Source organism: Aptenodytes patagonicus, chromosome 3, assembly GCF_965638725.1.
Source record: "Aptenodytes patagonicus chromosome 3, bAptPat1.pri.cur, whole genome shotgun sequence".
NCBI classification, from domain to species: Eukaryota; Metazoa; Chordata; class Aves; order Sphenisciformes; family Spheniscidae; genus Aptenodytes; species Aptenodytes patagonicus.
In genome coordinates this window covers 117,743,563-117,759,513 of record NC_134951.1, presented here as the reverse complement: position 1 = coordinate 117,759,513, position 15,951 = coordinate 117,743,563, and the positions used below count along the sequence as shown (strand labels likewise).

General features: G+C 47.4%; 1 protein-coding gene across 2 annotated transcripts in view; it reads right to left on the bottom strand.

The window, feature by feature from the left end:
• The window catches only part of LOC143158655 (phosphofurin acidic cluster sorting protein 1-like), a 71,694-nt gene extending 57,706 nt beyond the window's left edge, over positions 1 to 13,988 (bottom strand). For both annotated transcript variants that reach the window (XM_076334855.1, XM_076334856.1), the window contains exon 1: positions 13,822 to 13,988. In XM_076334855.1, coding sequence (XP_076190970.1) covers positions 13,822 to 13,988 — 167 coding nt within the window. The remainder of the gene's footprint in view (positions 1 to 13,821) is intronic.
• Positions 13,989 to 15,951: the final 1,963 nt, after the last annotated feature.

Here is a 15,951-nt window from a genome sequence, read left to right as displayed (position 1 = left end):
CAGACTCCTTCCCTCAACACCCCTTTTATCTAATCCTAAACATTAAGGCTTAATCCTTCAAAATGTTTGTATCATAGCTGAAATATGGGAAATCTCAAGGTAGTACAAAACCTGAAAATATAAAGGGAAGAAAATTAGCAAGTGCAAAGCATGGCTGGCTCTCACCCAACCTCACTTGTCCTTTATATAATCTGCACGTTGTAGGAAATGGAGAAAAACTTGAGAACTGTGGGAACCAGAGAGATCCTAAGCAAACACCACAGGTTTGTGTTCCTACTGTGCTTTAGTGATACAGTTGCAAAATGGTTTCGGGTTTAAATAGGACAAAAGAACACAAACTCTGCTCCATTTTTGCCCCCTCTCCCTAGACCTGCACCAGAGACGTGGCCAGTACCAGCTAGCAACTTGTTTGCTTTAAATTGATTTATTGCTTTTCTAAAACACTGAGCACCTCTGTCCCAGGAGAAGAAGGACGATGCACAACAGGCAGAGCACAGTGCAGGTGTGATGTCCAGGACAAGCACGCTGGTGGAGCCAAGTATTCTGCTCAGACATGTGCTTCAAAGGTAGCATTTCAAATACTCTCCATCACCACCTCTCATCACCAGGTATCACTCAGAAGCAGCAACTGTCACTTGCAACCCCATGAGCATCCTACAGGTATGGAAGCAAGCACATAGAACTGGCACTCCGAAAAGAGTCCACAGGTACAGGGAGAAGCAGGAAGGACTAACGGTCACGTCACAACAGCTCAAATTCAAAGGTCTTTTGCAGTGCGCACATTTCCAAAGTGTCCTTGACAAGGGTGGTAACTTGTCACTGAGGTCCATTTTTTGTCTTTCGGGGGGGGGGGGGGGAGAGGCACGCGTGCATGTTTCAGTTACATGCCCAAAGAGCAATGCTCTACAGAACATACACCACATATTTTGTGGGAAGAAAAGATTTGCTATTGCAAAATAAGGGAAGAAGAACTTGTTCAAAAGTCTCCTTTCAGGTAGTCTGAGATAATATCTCTCAACCCCAGAAAGAAGCAAGTTATTTCCCCTTCAGTGGCTTCATTTCCGATAGTTAATCAAGAACCAAGACCCAGGACACTCAAAAGGTAGAAATCCTCACATTGTCACCAACCTATCTTTTTTTTTTTAAAGAAGATTCCTTTTTTTAGCATTTGTTGTTCTACCTGCTGCTGCTGCTTCTGAGAAAGTCCCTCATCTTGCTCTCTGCCCTACTGCTTAGACAGAGAAACTGTATCAGATACTAATTCACCTGCATTGTTGGTGACTCAGGGATCCTTCTAGAGGCCCGTCAGCAGCAAATGTCTGTTCTGGGTAACAGGAATTGAATTCTGAAACCTCACATACTTTACTTATACCATCAAATATAACTAGTGCTGGCAAAACAACACATAACTCTACACTTCCTTTTCATAACCTCTTTCAGGGTGCTGTGCTGTTGGGTATCACAAGAAAGATGCTCTGTAGAATTGCCTCCATCCAGAAAGCTGAAGCTGTAACCACCCTGGAAGAGATCTACACTGAACACTTCTAACCTCAACAGAAAGTTTGTTTGGCTTGAAATCACACCTACTCTGAAGGCAGAGACCATGGAGCTTCTCTCACACAAAGCTACCCTGGATTTTAAACCTTGATCTACTTAGTTTCGCCTTCTTCCCAAAGAGAGTTCCGACATCCTGCACATCTCACAGCCAGCTCTCCTTGAAAAGTCATTTACTCTCAGAGTATTAGAAAAAAAATAGGTTGTAATTAAGCAGAGTTATTAATCTTTAGTCACTTGGGACCCAAAACCTATTCATATTCATGTCAACAGGAGTGTTTGCCACTACAATCAGGACTGGACACAACACAAGTGCCTCATTATTTTTCAGAAGAGAATATAAGATCTTCTGGGGACCAATAACTAACTGCTCTGCCTTCTGTTCATAGCAGCATTTAGCTGGGATGTTGACCACTTCTGCTATCCCATCACCAACCATTTTTGCTTTTCTGCATCTTGCCCAAAGAACACCATTCTCCTGGCACAGGCACAAGCTACCACAATGTACGGCCCAGTTTCTTACGTATCTCACAGCTCTGCTAGCTACCCAGAGGAGAAATAACCATGGCCACAGTGGTAGAAGTGGTCTTTGGAACATGCTTTTCAAGATTTCTCTTCTCAAGAGGAAAGAACTATCAGGATCTGCTAAAAGCTTCAAACTTCCCCCAAAAGACACTTAGATCTATGAAAGAAGTGTCCAGGTCACTTAAAAAGAGAAGCTGGAGAACCCAGTGGCAGCCAGGCAGTCATTGCTTACCTGGACAAATAGACAGGACTCAAATTTTGGGGCCAACTGTTCTCACGCTCCTTGGACAAACTCCAAGTGGTCAGTGCGAAGCCTCATCACAGATTCTTCAGGTAACGGTCAAGGCATAGAGAGGTTCAGTGATTTCCTTCAAAGATACCACATCCCTGCCTGCAAGGGTATGAAACCAAGACTTCTCTGTTCTAATTGGGGTCCAACAGTATCAGGATTAAAGGATGGCAGTAACTGGATTGCTTACTGTAGTCACAAACAATAATAAGGTTAAGAGATTTCCTTTCCCTCCTCTTGGCTAGGCTCCAAGTAGGCAGAAGTTATAAGGCAGGGGGGTGGCTGTTAAACCTTTCCTCCTCCAATTGCTTAAGAGGGGTGTTTAGGGTTGTTAATTTTGCCTCTTACTCATGGCTGACACTTCTCACCTCACTGGTTTAAAGGTGCATTTACCTATGTACGTAGGGAGCAAGTGCACCTTGCCGCACAAACAATGAATGAAACAAGCTCCTCGAAACCATTCTCCCATCATTCTGCATGCTTTCACATTAAATACCCACACAGATGCATCACTGGAAAGATCACCACTCAAATTTTGCTTAAACTACTGCTGCTAATCATGAAACAGCTTAGCATGAAGATGCACCGCTCCCTCCCACCCCCTTTCCCACACTTATATGGGCTCCTTCCAGGCTGTCTTCTCTCCTTCTTTTCCCCTCCCGGCTCTCAATACCACCCTGCTGGAAAAAGACAGCAAACCTTGAGGATGGTTGAGAGTTACCTCCACAACGTACCCAGGCACATCAGCCTCCAAACAGGGGGTTGGAAGAGAGCCAAGTTCTCTATCACAGGGGATCTAATAGGACCTCCAATCTCCCTCTAACCACTGATTTCTATGAAACATGGTTCTTTGAGGCAGTTGCCCTTGACAAGCCAGGACAAAATTGGGCAAATAGATCAGAAGTTGGACAGACATTGTGTATTTTCTTAGCAGTTTCCTGTGTGAGGCTACAATTCATTTGCTGTGTTATTCACAATACCCAAACATTTGGGGAGGGGGGAAAAAAAAAGGAAAATTAATTGAGGACAAACCGTAACAAACAACTGCTGCCCCATCACATGCACAGGAGACTTGCAGTGATATGACCACATTCCCCAGGCTCTGCTACAGTGAGACTTCACTGCTTTTACAGAAGGAAGCAATTTAGAGTTAAGATCTGGTTCCAGGCAGAGAGATGAGATTTAATCCGTCTCTGACACTTTTTAACTATTGGATGAATCACTTCACCTCTGCTTCCCCCTCACCCACGTCTATCCAAAGCATAGAGTAAACCCCCCCCCAGAATAGTCAGCGTTTCATTATAGCACATCATGCAGCACCTACCACAACAGGACACGAGACTCTGCCATAGCCTCCTGGCGCCTCCTGTCACACAAGCTGATTTCCAGATAATAAGCACATTGTCAAGAAGCATCTCCTAAGGAAGCATTAGGATCTGCCCAGACAGCCTGTCCCAGCATGCACAGCATGCTACTCAGTCACACAGCCATTAGCCTCTTCTCATGCTCCACTGCAAGCTATGCAGATATTAATTGCCCCTATCAGGAGCAACGTCTTTCCTGAGCACAAAGAGCCCTTAAAACCTCAGCAGAAAGTCCAAAAAATCCCAACTGATTTCCACATACTGCTCCCCAAACCCTCCTCCAGACTCCACCAGTTCCCATGGTCCTCCGAGCCTGTTCAGGGGATTCCCAGCCTGCAGCATCCAGATTAGACAGCAAGGAAAAGTCTGCTGGTGATCTGGCTCTCGGATGGTTTCTCTCCAGTTGCCCCTTTCGGAGCAACCTCAGGCTTCCTAGCCCAGGTCTCCAGTCTGTGGAAGCCAGGGAAGAATCCCCAGCCATTTCCTCTAGCTTCAGCTTTGTCTTTCCAGCTCAGGGAAATACACCAGAGTGTATGGGCAGTCTTGTAAGGGTCTGCTTTTCCCAAGAAGGACAAATTTCTTCCTTTATGAGTACTGGCACCGTGTTGCAGGACATTTTCTTTGGGAGCAACGCTACCACACCTCAAGATCACTTCTGCTTTACAATAAAACTCCACAGTCGCCCTAGCACATGCAAGGAAATGGCAACACTGCAGCATGGAAACACGCAGCTGGGAACAAAGTGGGGAGAACAGGAACATGAGTCATAGCTATGGCTTCAGGCAGGGAAAGGGTTATTTGAACTAGAAGAAGAGCAAGCAACTTCAGATCCTGGATCTGAATCTAAGCCTCTCTTCAATGTCCAAACCGCAAGGTCATCTTTCTGTTCTATTTTCAAACAAGTTACTTGTTTAACAAAAAGCATGTGACCAAATTCATTGCTGCTGCATAGCAGCCTCCCTAGTAAAGTTAGAAAGAGCTTACTAAACAATCCACAGGTCAGTGGTAAGGCTACACGCTGCAGCAAACTTTTAAAAATTATTTTTATAGGCAACAGAAAGGGTACATTACTTGGGAAATACCACATCTTTAACTGGTCGTTGCTTTACTTAAGATCACTGTGTTTGAACTTCCAGCTGTTCACTCGGGGTCTGCCCAAAAGCAACCTCAGGGCAGACAGAAAAAAGGTGGAAGTCTGCAGCAGCATGTTGATCTTCTCTCATTTTAGCCATGCTGAAATTAGGCATCAGCATTAGTATGGCTAATGTCACAGAACTTTTTTCACAAATGTAAAGATTTTGAACTTTTCTGTCTACATACGCAGCAGAATTGCTGCACCAGCTGTCCCCAAATCCAAGACTGCTTTAACAAAAGGTGCTGCACTGCCAGCTCAGCTGAGAGCAGCAGTCAATGGCATGGCAAGGTGCAAATGCGCCACGCTTCCACAGAGCCACAGCACTAGCAGTCTGCCACGATACCTGTTGCTAAACAGCTCGCTCACTGTGTCTCCAGGCTAAAATAAAATGTGTTAATGAATTAACCACCACAAAGCAGTGAGTGATTACAAAAACACCACTTGCAGCCTTGTCTACAGGAGGAAAAGAGCAAGCACTCAAGACACAGTGACAAGTACCTTTCAACCAAGTTTGAAAGTGCTAATGGGGATGCAGGACAAGCTACATCCTGACACTCGTCACCTGGCAGAGCTTGCTGGGGTACACCTCCAAGTCCACTGGAGATGTGCCAATGCAGCCAAGCTGGGAAAAGCAGTGAAATGAGGTCAAGGTTAGTTCACTGATCCACCCCAACTTCCTCCAGTTCTCTGCTGCAGGCATTTATTCAAGTGCCAATAGACACCTGTCTGGCAAACCCTGCTACAGTGACTTAAAACACAGGGCATCCTCCACCATCCGGACTGTCCTGGTAGAGATCTCCATGCATGCTGACAGAAAGGAAACGTGCCATACAGCAGCTTCCGTAATGCATAGTCTAGCAACTTTCCTACTAATGATGAACGCAGAGTTAAGGTTTCGTTACAGCTTGCTACTTCTGAAGTAGCAAACCCACCAAACATCCCATCTGTCTCCTTTGCTGTTATCTTGAGCTGGCAAACACCTTCGATCTGACTACCTGCAGGCTCAGGAACATGGTACCATGGTAAGATACATCTGGGAAGAGAGCAGAGGGGAGGGACTGAAGTGATACAACAGCAGTGATACAGGCCCGTGGAAGAGACAGTGTCAAACCAGCATGGGCATCCATTTTTGAGGCTTCTTCATAACTGTAAGAAAAAAAATTTACATAAAAAAAAAAAGTTTAATTCTAAAGAGTTGCACAGTTAAGATTCTTCACTCAAAAGAATGATTCTCACCAAAACTGGTAAATTTGTGCGTAGGCTTTTCATCCACTTGCAACACAAGCTGTTAATAACCAGAGCCTGTACAATGCAGTTCTCTGCTGAGATCCTTGTGGGTGGAGCAGGTCCCTGAAAGAAGAGTGACTTGTCCACACTTCCACAACTCAGTATTGCAACAGATAAAGTTATCCCCAAATAAGTATGAACATTTCATCAGTACACAGGTAAGATGAACAAAGTGTAAATACAGAGTAATGGGAATGTTGTCCTTTTGTCTGACTGGAGATGAAGGAACATAATAGGCAGAGAAAAAGCTTGAAAAGTCAAGGGACTTGACAAACATCAAGGAAAAAATGAGTAAATTATTCATATATACCATATGCTGTGAAATCCAAATGGACATCCTGAGTCTGCTTCTGACAAAGGAGCACACAAGAAAGGAAGGAATACTTGAAGCAAGCAGCCTCAAGTGTGAGTCCTCTCAAGTATGAGAGGACTGAAAGAAATGTCAACTTATGGGACTGTATTTCACTGATGCATGTACAAGAAAATTCAGGAAGTCTAACAAAAGAAAAAAGCTGATATTCATTAACAGTGAAAAAAAATCTAAAAGCCATTAAAAAATAACCCAAGCACATCAAGAACATAGTCCAGCTGAAAAATACAAGCCATACAAGGACAAGATGTGGCCATTGCAGCTTCACAAGGAATAGTCTCTAAATTCTGAGGAAAAAAGCAAACTACTTTGAACAGAGAAAAATTAAGATTCAGAACTAAAGATTACTCAATTACAGGTGTGCAAGGCAAGACAGAAGCAAGGAAAAAAAGTGAGAATAGTGCCAAAATTATCAGCAGGTGTGTGCAGGGCTTTTGAGGGAAAGGAGCAATGAGAAGAAAGTGGATGTATTGGTAAGGTAGAAAATAAATGGATTCCTAGAAGATAGCTGAAGAAACACAGGGGAAAATGCAGAACAAATACAAGGGAGCTCTTCTAAAAATATATAAATAATGTAAATCTAAAAAAAACTGATCTAAATAATACGGATTCAGAGACACTACTTGAACTGTTACTGAAAATCAGACAGCAAAAGAATCAGTGAGAGGCTTTGGATGAACATGATCTTCTCCCCTGGTAGAGAAAAGGTATTAAAGAACAGGAAAAGAGTAGCAGAACCCTTTGCAAGGGAGTTACTCTTATTCTAACCCTGCTACCATTGTTAACAGCACAACAGCTAATTGTTAGTGTTTTTCAGTTTTGGAAAATGGAACCAAAGACATGAGTTCTGCCATCATCCCAAACTGCCTATACTGATGAGAATTTAGTTATCATATGCACAGAAAAACAATTAAAAATACACAGCTGGGCATGGAACCTGGACATTTTTTGTCCAGGAGATGGTCCCACATGCACTGGCTTTGGATCTCATGCTACTTAAGATATGCTCACACTGAAGAATAAGAAGCATGATAAGAAGGATTTACAGTGGAAGCGTAAAAATCAGCACGAGTGGGAAAATAAGAATCTAGAAAAATCAGAATAGCAGCCAAAATACAACAGGAGTTTTTATTTACTAAACAGAATCCTTCACTGTGTTAGACCACATGAGATGGGATAAACAGAAAGAGCACGAGAGATGACAGTGGGCAGTAAATTATAAAGGAGATGGCATTGCAACAGGCCTGCAGGAAAAGCCAGTGTAATTTTGGGCTGTGTGCACAGAGGCTGAATCACACTGCAGAGCAGGGAGTGGTCTCTAACCACAGTTGCAATGTGCATGGTACCTGAAATACTGCATCTCTCCTTCGGGTCCACTGCAATGAGTATACTGAAGTATCCAAACAAAGCCTCATTTATCTAAGAGACTTCTAACTACAACAGCAATATCGCTTAAGCTGTCTGCTTCCCCGGAGGCAGAGGCAGGTTCCTGCTGCCACATCCCACACAGAGGAGTAAGACACTCTCACTTTGTGTTTCCCAAAACAGTATCCACCAGCTTTGATGTAGTTAAAAAAAAAAAACCAAACCAAAACAAAACAGAAGCACAGATTCCCCATCAGCTGGGATGCTGAAAGCTTGGACCAGATAAGAACACAAGGTATTCGGAAAATAGCCTTGCCCAGATGCTCATCTGGCATGCTATAAAATGCAGTATGTTTCTCACCTCTGGCTCTTTTTTGGAAATAACTTCTTCTGAAGTTGACTAGAGACATGTGTTCAATCTAGAATCATTCCAGAATGCAAACAATTACACAAAAGCATCAGCACAGATTTTATCAAAGAATGGATCTGCTACGGGAACCCTGCAAGATACTGGTGCTCAGCAATTTATTCTTTTGACAGGATAAAGGTCAGGGGACCTCCATCCCAGAGAAGGGTGCACTATAGGCATACTACGTGGCTGTTGTTAGTAATCAATCACAAGTAACTGAATACACCAGAGGAAGCGGAATGAGCACTCATAGCACACTAGCACAACAAGAACAACGCAACATTTTTGATAAGCCATCAGACAAATGAGCTAACACAGCCTGGCTAATGAATGAAACACTGGAGAGCAAGGCTAGGAGGCAGCGTGGCAGGTACTTCAAATAAAATTAAGCCTTCAGGAAAGTCACTATTAATATTCTGAAAGGAGCACACCCCCCATCAATCGAACTGGCAGGGGACGCTTGTCCTGAGTTCCACTAATGAGCAGAAAGAAGGAATAACAGACACCAACTCAATTATCATATACTCGAAGGGAAACATAACACTGCCAGAGGAGAAATCCCAAACGTGCTCCTCTGCGACAGCCAAGCCAGAGAGAGCGACAGTGGACAACACATCAGACGTATTATGTTGCAGGCTTGTAGCCAAGCCCACAATATTAAGAATAATAAGCAATCCGATGGCCCTTTAGAACATTTTGTTTTCTATATAGTACTAAAAGGAAATCATAATTTAAACATGGCAAATATCACCAGTTATAAGAGACTGTTTCCTTACAAGAAATTGTGGCCTCTCCAAAGCACTCCCTGTCTGGAGCTACTCCGGTTTGTCACGGCATCACAGTATCTTTTGAGGGAACAATCTGGAATCATTTAACATTCCCAGAGGTGCAACTCTGTAGCTTAGCCAAACAGAGCAGATTTTGCTGAGGTTGGAAGTTTACCATGAAAATGCCTGATTTACCCATGAAACCACTCAAGAACATCTCAGGCAGATAAATACATGTTATTCCAGCTGGAATAAGTGTTTCTTAAAGGAACACCCAGTTCAGAGGCTCTTCATCACCAAATCAGCTTCAGAAAAGAAAACTCTTAGGGGTTGTAGAAAAGACAGGCAATACTCCTTGCAGAGAGGAAACAGACCTCTGAGTCCACAGTTGACAGAGAATCCCGCTTTATGGGGCTGCCAGATGCTGCCAACCCAGTTGAATGCAGCTGTGCCAGAAGAGAGCACGTTCCTCCATACTGTACAACATGCACTGCTCACTGCAAGGCTTTCCGGACCTCAGGCAAAGGAAAGCATGCAACCAGCTGCACAAATGAAGTCTTACCCTACTTTCCATGAGGTGTCAGGTAATAGATAGTCTGCCCAAACAGGACAACAGGGTTGCAGAGATGAGAACGTTCACCTCATGGCACTTCAAAGGATCACCATAGCTGGCACTTAGGGGATACTTCCAGTTGTACTTGCAATAACTGCTCTCCTTCCAAGAAGATATTCATTAGGCTATAACTTTCCAAAACACACATTTGGAAGTTTTAATGATAGAGAATTCAGAGCATCTTCTGAAACATAATGTCCTGAAGGTGCACATACACAGCCTCACAAAAGTGAGCCCAAACTACATGCATTTCCCTAAGTCAATGCTTCTCTAACTATCATAAGCAGGAGATGCTGTGTTCAAGCACATTGTGTGGGTGGCAGCAAGACTGGGAATGTTTTTGAGCTCATGCATTGTACCGAGATATGAGGTACTCTGGATGAAATGCAGTGTATTTGAATCCTTGCAGCGCCATTCACAGCATAATTTGTACAGGTAGAATCTGCCTTTGCAATCTGAGCTCAACTATACTGACGCATTAGCCAAAATACAACTCGTATCTCTCACCTCTAACTAGAAATGTGATGACTTATCACTGAAACAACATCCACATAACACTGAACACAACAGCTGTGTCATGGAAAAAGAGTAAGAGTGAACACAATCACACAATCTTATCTTGTTTCCTAATTAAGAACTTGCATTTATGGGCTCTCAGATATTAAAAAGAAAAAAAGGAAGAGCAGTCCTATTAACAGAGGTTGAAAAATAGCACTACTTGGAAAGAACAAGACCCCACGCATGTTTGCACAAAGTCCTTTCATACATTTTTTCCAAATGTACTGCCTGATCAGCATACAAAACAATGAAAACACAGTAAGACATTACCTTGATGCGGACAGACATTTTACTCTGGCAAAGTTCTAGTTCATTTCTTGCAGTCTCCATACAGTGAAAACCTGCTACAACCCTTAAGGGTACTTACTTGCATGGTATCACAATAAAGACACTTTCTCCCGCCTCAGAACACCCCTATGAAGACTTTTACTAAGATAACTATGAGTGGAAGTTAAGGCTGATTGACTATTTTAGCAAAGCATGCTTCACACCCTGCAGCATGAATCAACCAGGACTGCTTCCCTTCTAAGGCATTGTGATGGGAAGCCAATAATCCCTATCCCAATGGGTAGCCTAACTGGAGATGCAAAGAGCATTTTGCTTGGTTTCCAGGTGTTTACCTCCTTCTGCCTCTCTGCATAAAAGCCTGCTGCCCAGAAAATTCAGCTCTGCCTCCCCTGAGAGCCACTTGAGCCAAAGGCAGCTGGGTCTAGGCTATGCTTACTCAGTTCATAGGAAGGGCATTAAGAGTTCACAGATTTCTCTCAGCTTGGCCCTGAAAAGAGAAACACCCCAGCAGGAGGGATGATACCTCCATTCTGAGAGCAAGGCAACTTCCAAAACTAAACATTGGCTTAGTTCAGTACGCATTCCTGATTCAGCAGGAAAGACTTCCATTATGGGCAACAGTTCATCTTAGAAAGCCAAGATCCCCTACAAGGCATCAGAACTCTTACAGTCATACTACTGAACTGTTCAGTACATTGGGGCTTATACTTCATGGTGCCTATTTTTACTGGCCCAGACTGCCTCTCTGAAATCCTGAAGGCCTGGGCACAACCTCTCAACTGTCCTGCATTAACAGCCAAACACAGAGCAACCCCACAAAGGTTGATCTAGCCCAGTCCCGCTCCTGCAGCAGCCGGAGCTGCATTTTCAGAAAATGAAACACCTAAGGAGCACAGGGACAGCAAAGACTTATGATACAGAGTCTAGAAAAAGAAAGCATGTTCTATAGCATTAAAATCAGTGCAAAGTTCTCCTTTCCCTAGATATGCATAGGGCTGGAAGAACTGAGACTACAAACGAGGATTATTGCCCTTGAATGGATATTATTTTGCCACCACTACCACTCCCAAAGCACAATAAGACCAGAGACCACCTGTGCTGGGCACTGGGACAGTACAGCGGAGTTTCTACCTTGAAGAACATAACGTCAAGACTAAAACATTATAAAAGCAGATCAGTAAAGGAAGAACATGGGCAAGCAATAAATGAAGCACAGTGCACAGATACACCATTAACCCAACTCAAATTTGGGGCTTGATCTCCCTTTAGTTTCAGTGAACAAAAATACCTGCCTGATAGGTGCCCACCTGTGACCCACTCACTCAGGAAAGCTTGGGCTATCTGAAGACTAGAAAACACAGAAGCACCAGTCCCACTCTGGTCACTGTGGCCTGACAGGACTTCTCCAGACACCTGCTGACTCTACAGGCATAGCAGCACACCATGTTAGAACCGTGGCCTCTGAAGGAAGAATCAGCTTCCATCAGCTTCTTCCCATCCTAACAAACGTTGCATTTGAAGACATTCCAGAGATGAAATTTCAGATTAATTTTACAGAAGTTTCCTCCAAGCTGGTGTGTCAGATGGCTGCCGCCCATGGCTGCACATAAAGAAGCTTGTGCATTAGAACAGGCATCTACACAATGCTAATGGAAACTGTCCTTGTGAAAAGGCACAGGATTCATTGGGCCAAAGAGCAGTTCTTCAAATAACTTTCAAACTGATGACACACCATTTCTGCTCACTGGCATCCCGCCACCCATGTAACCTACTTCTAAACTCAGTCTCACCATTCCCAGTCATTCTGTCTTTGGTTTGCCCAAAGAAGTTCCTCCTCTCTCTAGCTCTTGCAGCATTTCCATTTGTGAAGACTATGTACATACACATGCTTCACCATCACTAAGTTCTGTGCTCTATATCTGCAACTTCTATTCTTTCTGCAGGAAGTCAACCTGGTAATTCTGTCCTGCTCTCCAAATTCCAGCTTGGGAGTAACCTACCCACAAATAAACAATACCTCAAGTCACTTTAAAGCTATAGAATGATCACTGCTTCCTGCTCCACACAACAGCCTCAGCATGTGTCATCAAAAGGTGCACTGGCTTTTCACAGATACATGTTGCAAACTCCTTCCCATTTGCTGCCTGCACAGCCCAGGACCTCCTTGGGCACGGCAATCACACAGGCTTTCTCTACTAGCTTGGAGTATTTCAGAACATTTCTACTCTGACCCATCTGGCCACTCAATCACCGAGTTTCTCCCTACAAACACATAAACCTTCTGAAGCCCTTTCACAAAGGCTGGTGTTCTCCTGCCCTACAGGAACAATTATTTTTCCCCTTTTTGAATTTTATGCCTCTAGTTTTTGTGCAGCACTTGAACACATCACTTGCAGACAACGTACCACAGCCCAGAGATACATGGATCCAGAGTGACTTCCTGAATCTGCCCCTTAACTCTCATGAGAAGACCTCCTGATCAATGTCTGATGAGTGGGCCAAAAGACACCTAGCTCACTAACACATCCAGCACCTCCTGGCTCCAAGACAGGTCTTTGCATTCTTCCCATAAGCACATCTAGCCTGGACATACCCTTAACCATACAGTCAGCAACAACATTTACACCGTTCAGCTTGTTTTCCAGCTCTGCCAGAGATAGAACTGTGAGTTCAGCTGGCAGCACAGTGAATCCTGTTTGGTGTTACCTATGGTCCGGAGTGCAGGTGACACAGGTAACCCCACGGGCCCACAGATGCCAGATGGCCACTACCTGTGGCATCTCCATCAGGAGACCAGCTGTAAGGCCATCATTCACTTCAGGGGCCAAGAGGCTGCTTTCAGAAGCAGCATGGCCGCGATGATATGCCCCACTGAGATCTTCCATAGCCATCACGGCAGACACTAGCCAGAGGCCACAAACATGGAGTCAACGCAGCCGTGGTCCGGTGCTGGCACACCCAGCCCCGCCGGTCCTCGGTGCTGCTGCTGCTCCCACTGGAAGCACACCGGGCGGCACAGTGGGGGAACGGCGGCCGGGGTAGCCGTTCGCCGCGCACCCAGCCTCCGGCTGGGGCAAGGCCCAGCCGCCACCGAGGGGGCGCGGCCCCAGGCCCAGCTCGGCCCGGCGGGGCAGGGATGCTGCAGGGGCCACTGATCCCGGAGGCGCGGGGGGGCCGGACGGAGGCCACCTCCCCCCCCGCCCATGCCATCCCCGGCCCCGACCGGCCCTGGGCTCACCAAGGCCCCCGCAGCGGAGCGGGGCGGCCCCCGGCGAGGCCCCGGGCGGCGTGGCTCACCTGGGCACGCAGCTCGGCGCCGAACGGTCGATCTCCCACGTCGCGAAGAGGTTCATGGGCACCGGAACCGGTCCGGGGCTGGCCATCGCCGCCGCCGCCCCGCCGGCCAGCGCTGGGGGCCCCGCGGCGGGGCCCGAGCCCAACGCGCCCGCCGCCGCCGCCGCCATCCCGCCGCCGCCGCCGCCACTGGCGATGGGGGGGCGGCCCGAGCCCCTCTCCTCAGCGCCGGCCTCCGCCTTGGCGCGCGCCCGCCCGCCCGCTCGCTCGCGCGGCGGGGCGGGTCCGGGCGCCCCGAGGCCGCCAACCGGAGCGTGGCAGGGCGCGGTGGGGGAAGACCGCGACCAATCAGAGCGCGCCTAGGGCGCGGCCTGCGGCGGGAGACGAGCCAATCGGAGCGGGGAAAGGGCGAGGATGGCCACTTTGGCAACCAGCCAATCGGAACCGAGAGGGGGGTGACCGGAGCGGCCAGCAGCCAATCGAAGAGGAAAAAGGACGCGACCGACGGGGAGGGGTCAGCCAATGGGAACAGCGTCGCTGCTCCGGCTGGAGCGGGGGGGGGCGTGGTGGCGATCCCTTTAAAGTGCAGCAGCCTCAGCCCCCGCGAGCTCGCTGAGGGGTGCGGTCGGGCGCGCGCGCGCCCGCCCGCCCGCCCGCTCGCTCGCTCGCTCGCTCGCTCAGGGCCGCGGCCTGCTCGCGGGGTTGCCATGGCAGCGGGGAGCCGAGCGGCGGGGCCGGGCTGCGCTGCTCGCCCCGCCTCCCCCCCCCGGGGCCGCCGTCGTGGGCGAGCGGGTGGTCAGGGCCGCGCGCCGCCGCTGCCGCCCGGGGCGGCTGAGAGGGGTCCCCGAGGGCCGGTTCAGAGCCCGGCCGCGGAGGAGCTGCCTCTGGCGCCGGGGGCGGCGGGTCAGGGGGTGTAGCGGAGAGGTCTGCCGGAGCCCCCGGGGCGGTTGCGAGCTTTCGGCTGCTGTGGGGAGGGGGGTGCCTGGGCCCAACGGGGACGGGGTTGAAGGGGTGACTGGAAGCGGGAGTAGGTGAGCAGCACGGCAGGTCGGCGGGTGGACACGAGGAGGAAACGACGTTCAGAGTGCTGGATCGGGGCTGGCAGGGGAAGTAAAGACCCAGGGGCCTGGCCGGTTGAAGCTAAAAGCAAGACAAGCTTTGCAAAAGGAATCTGAGAGCTAAAACTGACTCTTTCCTCAAAACCCCTGGGAGCAGGGACCCACCAGAGCACCCGCAGGGCCAGCACGGTGCGGAGGGGCAGAGCTCAGGGCAAGCCCGTGGCACAGTAGCTGAACAAATGCATTGCTGTGGTGCTGTTCTAGCAGAAAGCAGGAAGGATCGCCTACTGGACGTCACCTTTAGGAGGGGCTTAGCAGAGGGTCTGACTGAAATGGCACTGCCTCTGGAAAAATGGAAAAGGAATAGTACCAAACCATCAGAGTGGGGTGATGCTGGCTGAGGGAATCTGAAAGGAGGCAGAGATGAACCGGGAGCTGCAGTGCTCCTCACTTAAAACTACCTGAAAGAAGTGGCCAAGTCAATAATGGCCAAACCACAAATTAAACAGAAGCCCCCAGCTTCTGCAGGGACCATGCCAGGACCTGAGCTGTCCAATATACTCGGCAGTGACAGAGTTTTCCATTGATGCAGTGTTATTCCAGGCAGACTGTAAAATGCAGCTTATGCCAGTGGAGGGATTAGGGTTTGAGAAGGGGGAGCGGCACAAACTTGCAAAGCGGTATAAAACATCCACAGTTTCTACTGTGCATCTTGAGCACAGTACTGGTGTTTTCAGAACATTATCAGTAAGCATTTCAGGGTCACTTTCCTGAATACCGATGTCTAATTTATAGCCTGTCCCTTGGACCTCTTCTTTTTACTTGCATTTGTCAGTTCTACATTTCATCTGCTGTTGAGCTTTAGGTCTCAGTAATACACAGGTATTCACATCAGCTTTCAGTTTGACTAGATGAATAACCTGAACCATCGTAAAACTTTTCCACCTTCCTCTCTGACCCTTTCCTAGCCCATTTCTGCATCTGATGAACAGCATGGGTCCCAGCACAGAGTTGCCCAGACCCCCTGTCTTGCTCGCAGAGCAGCTTGTTTGCTGCTTCGATGCATTTTCCTTCA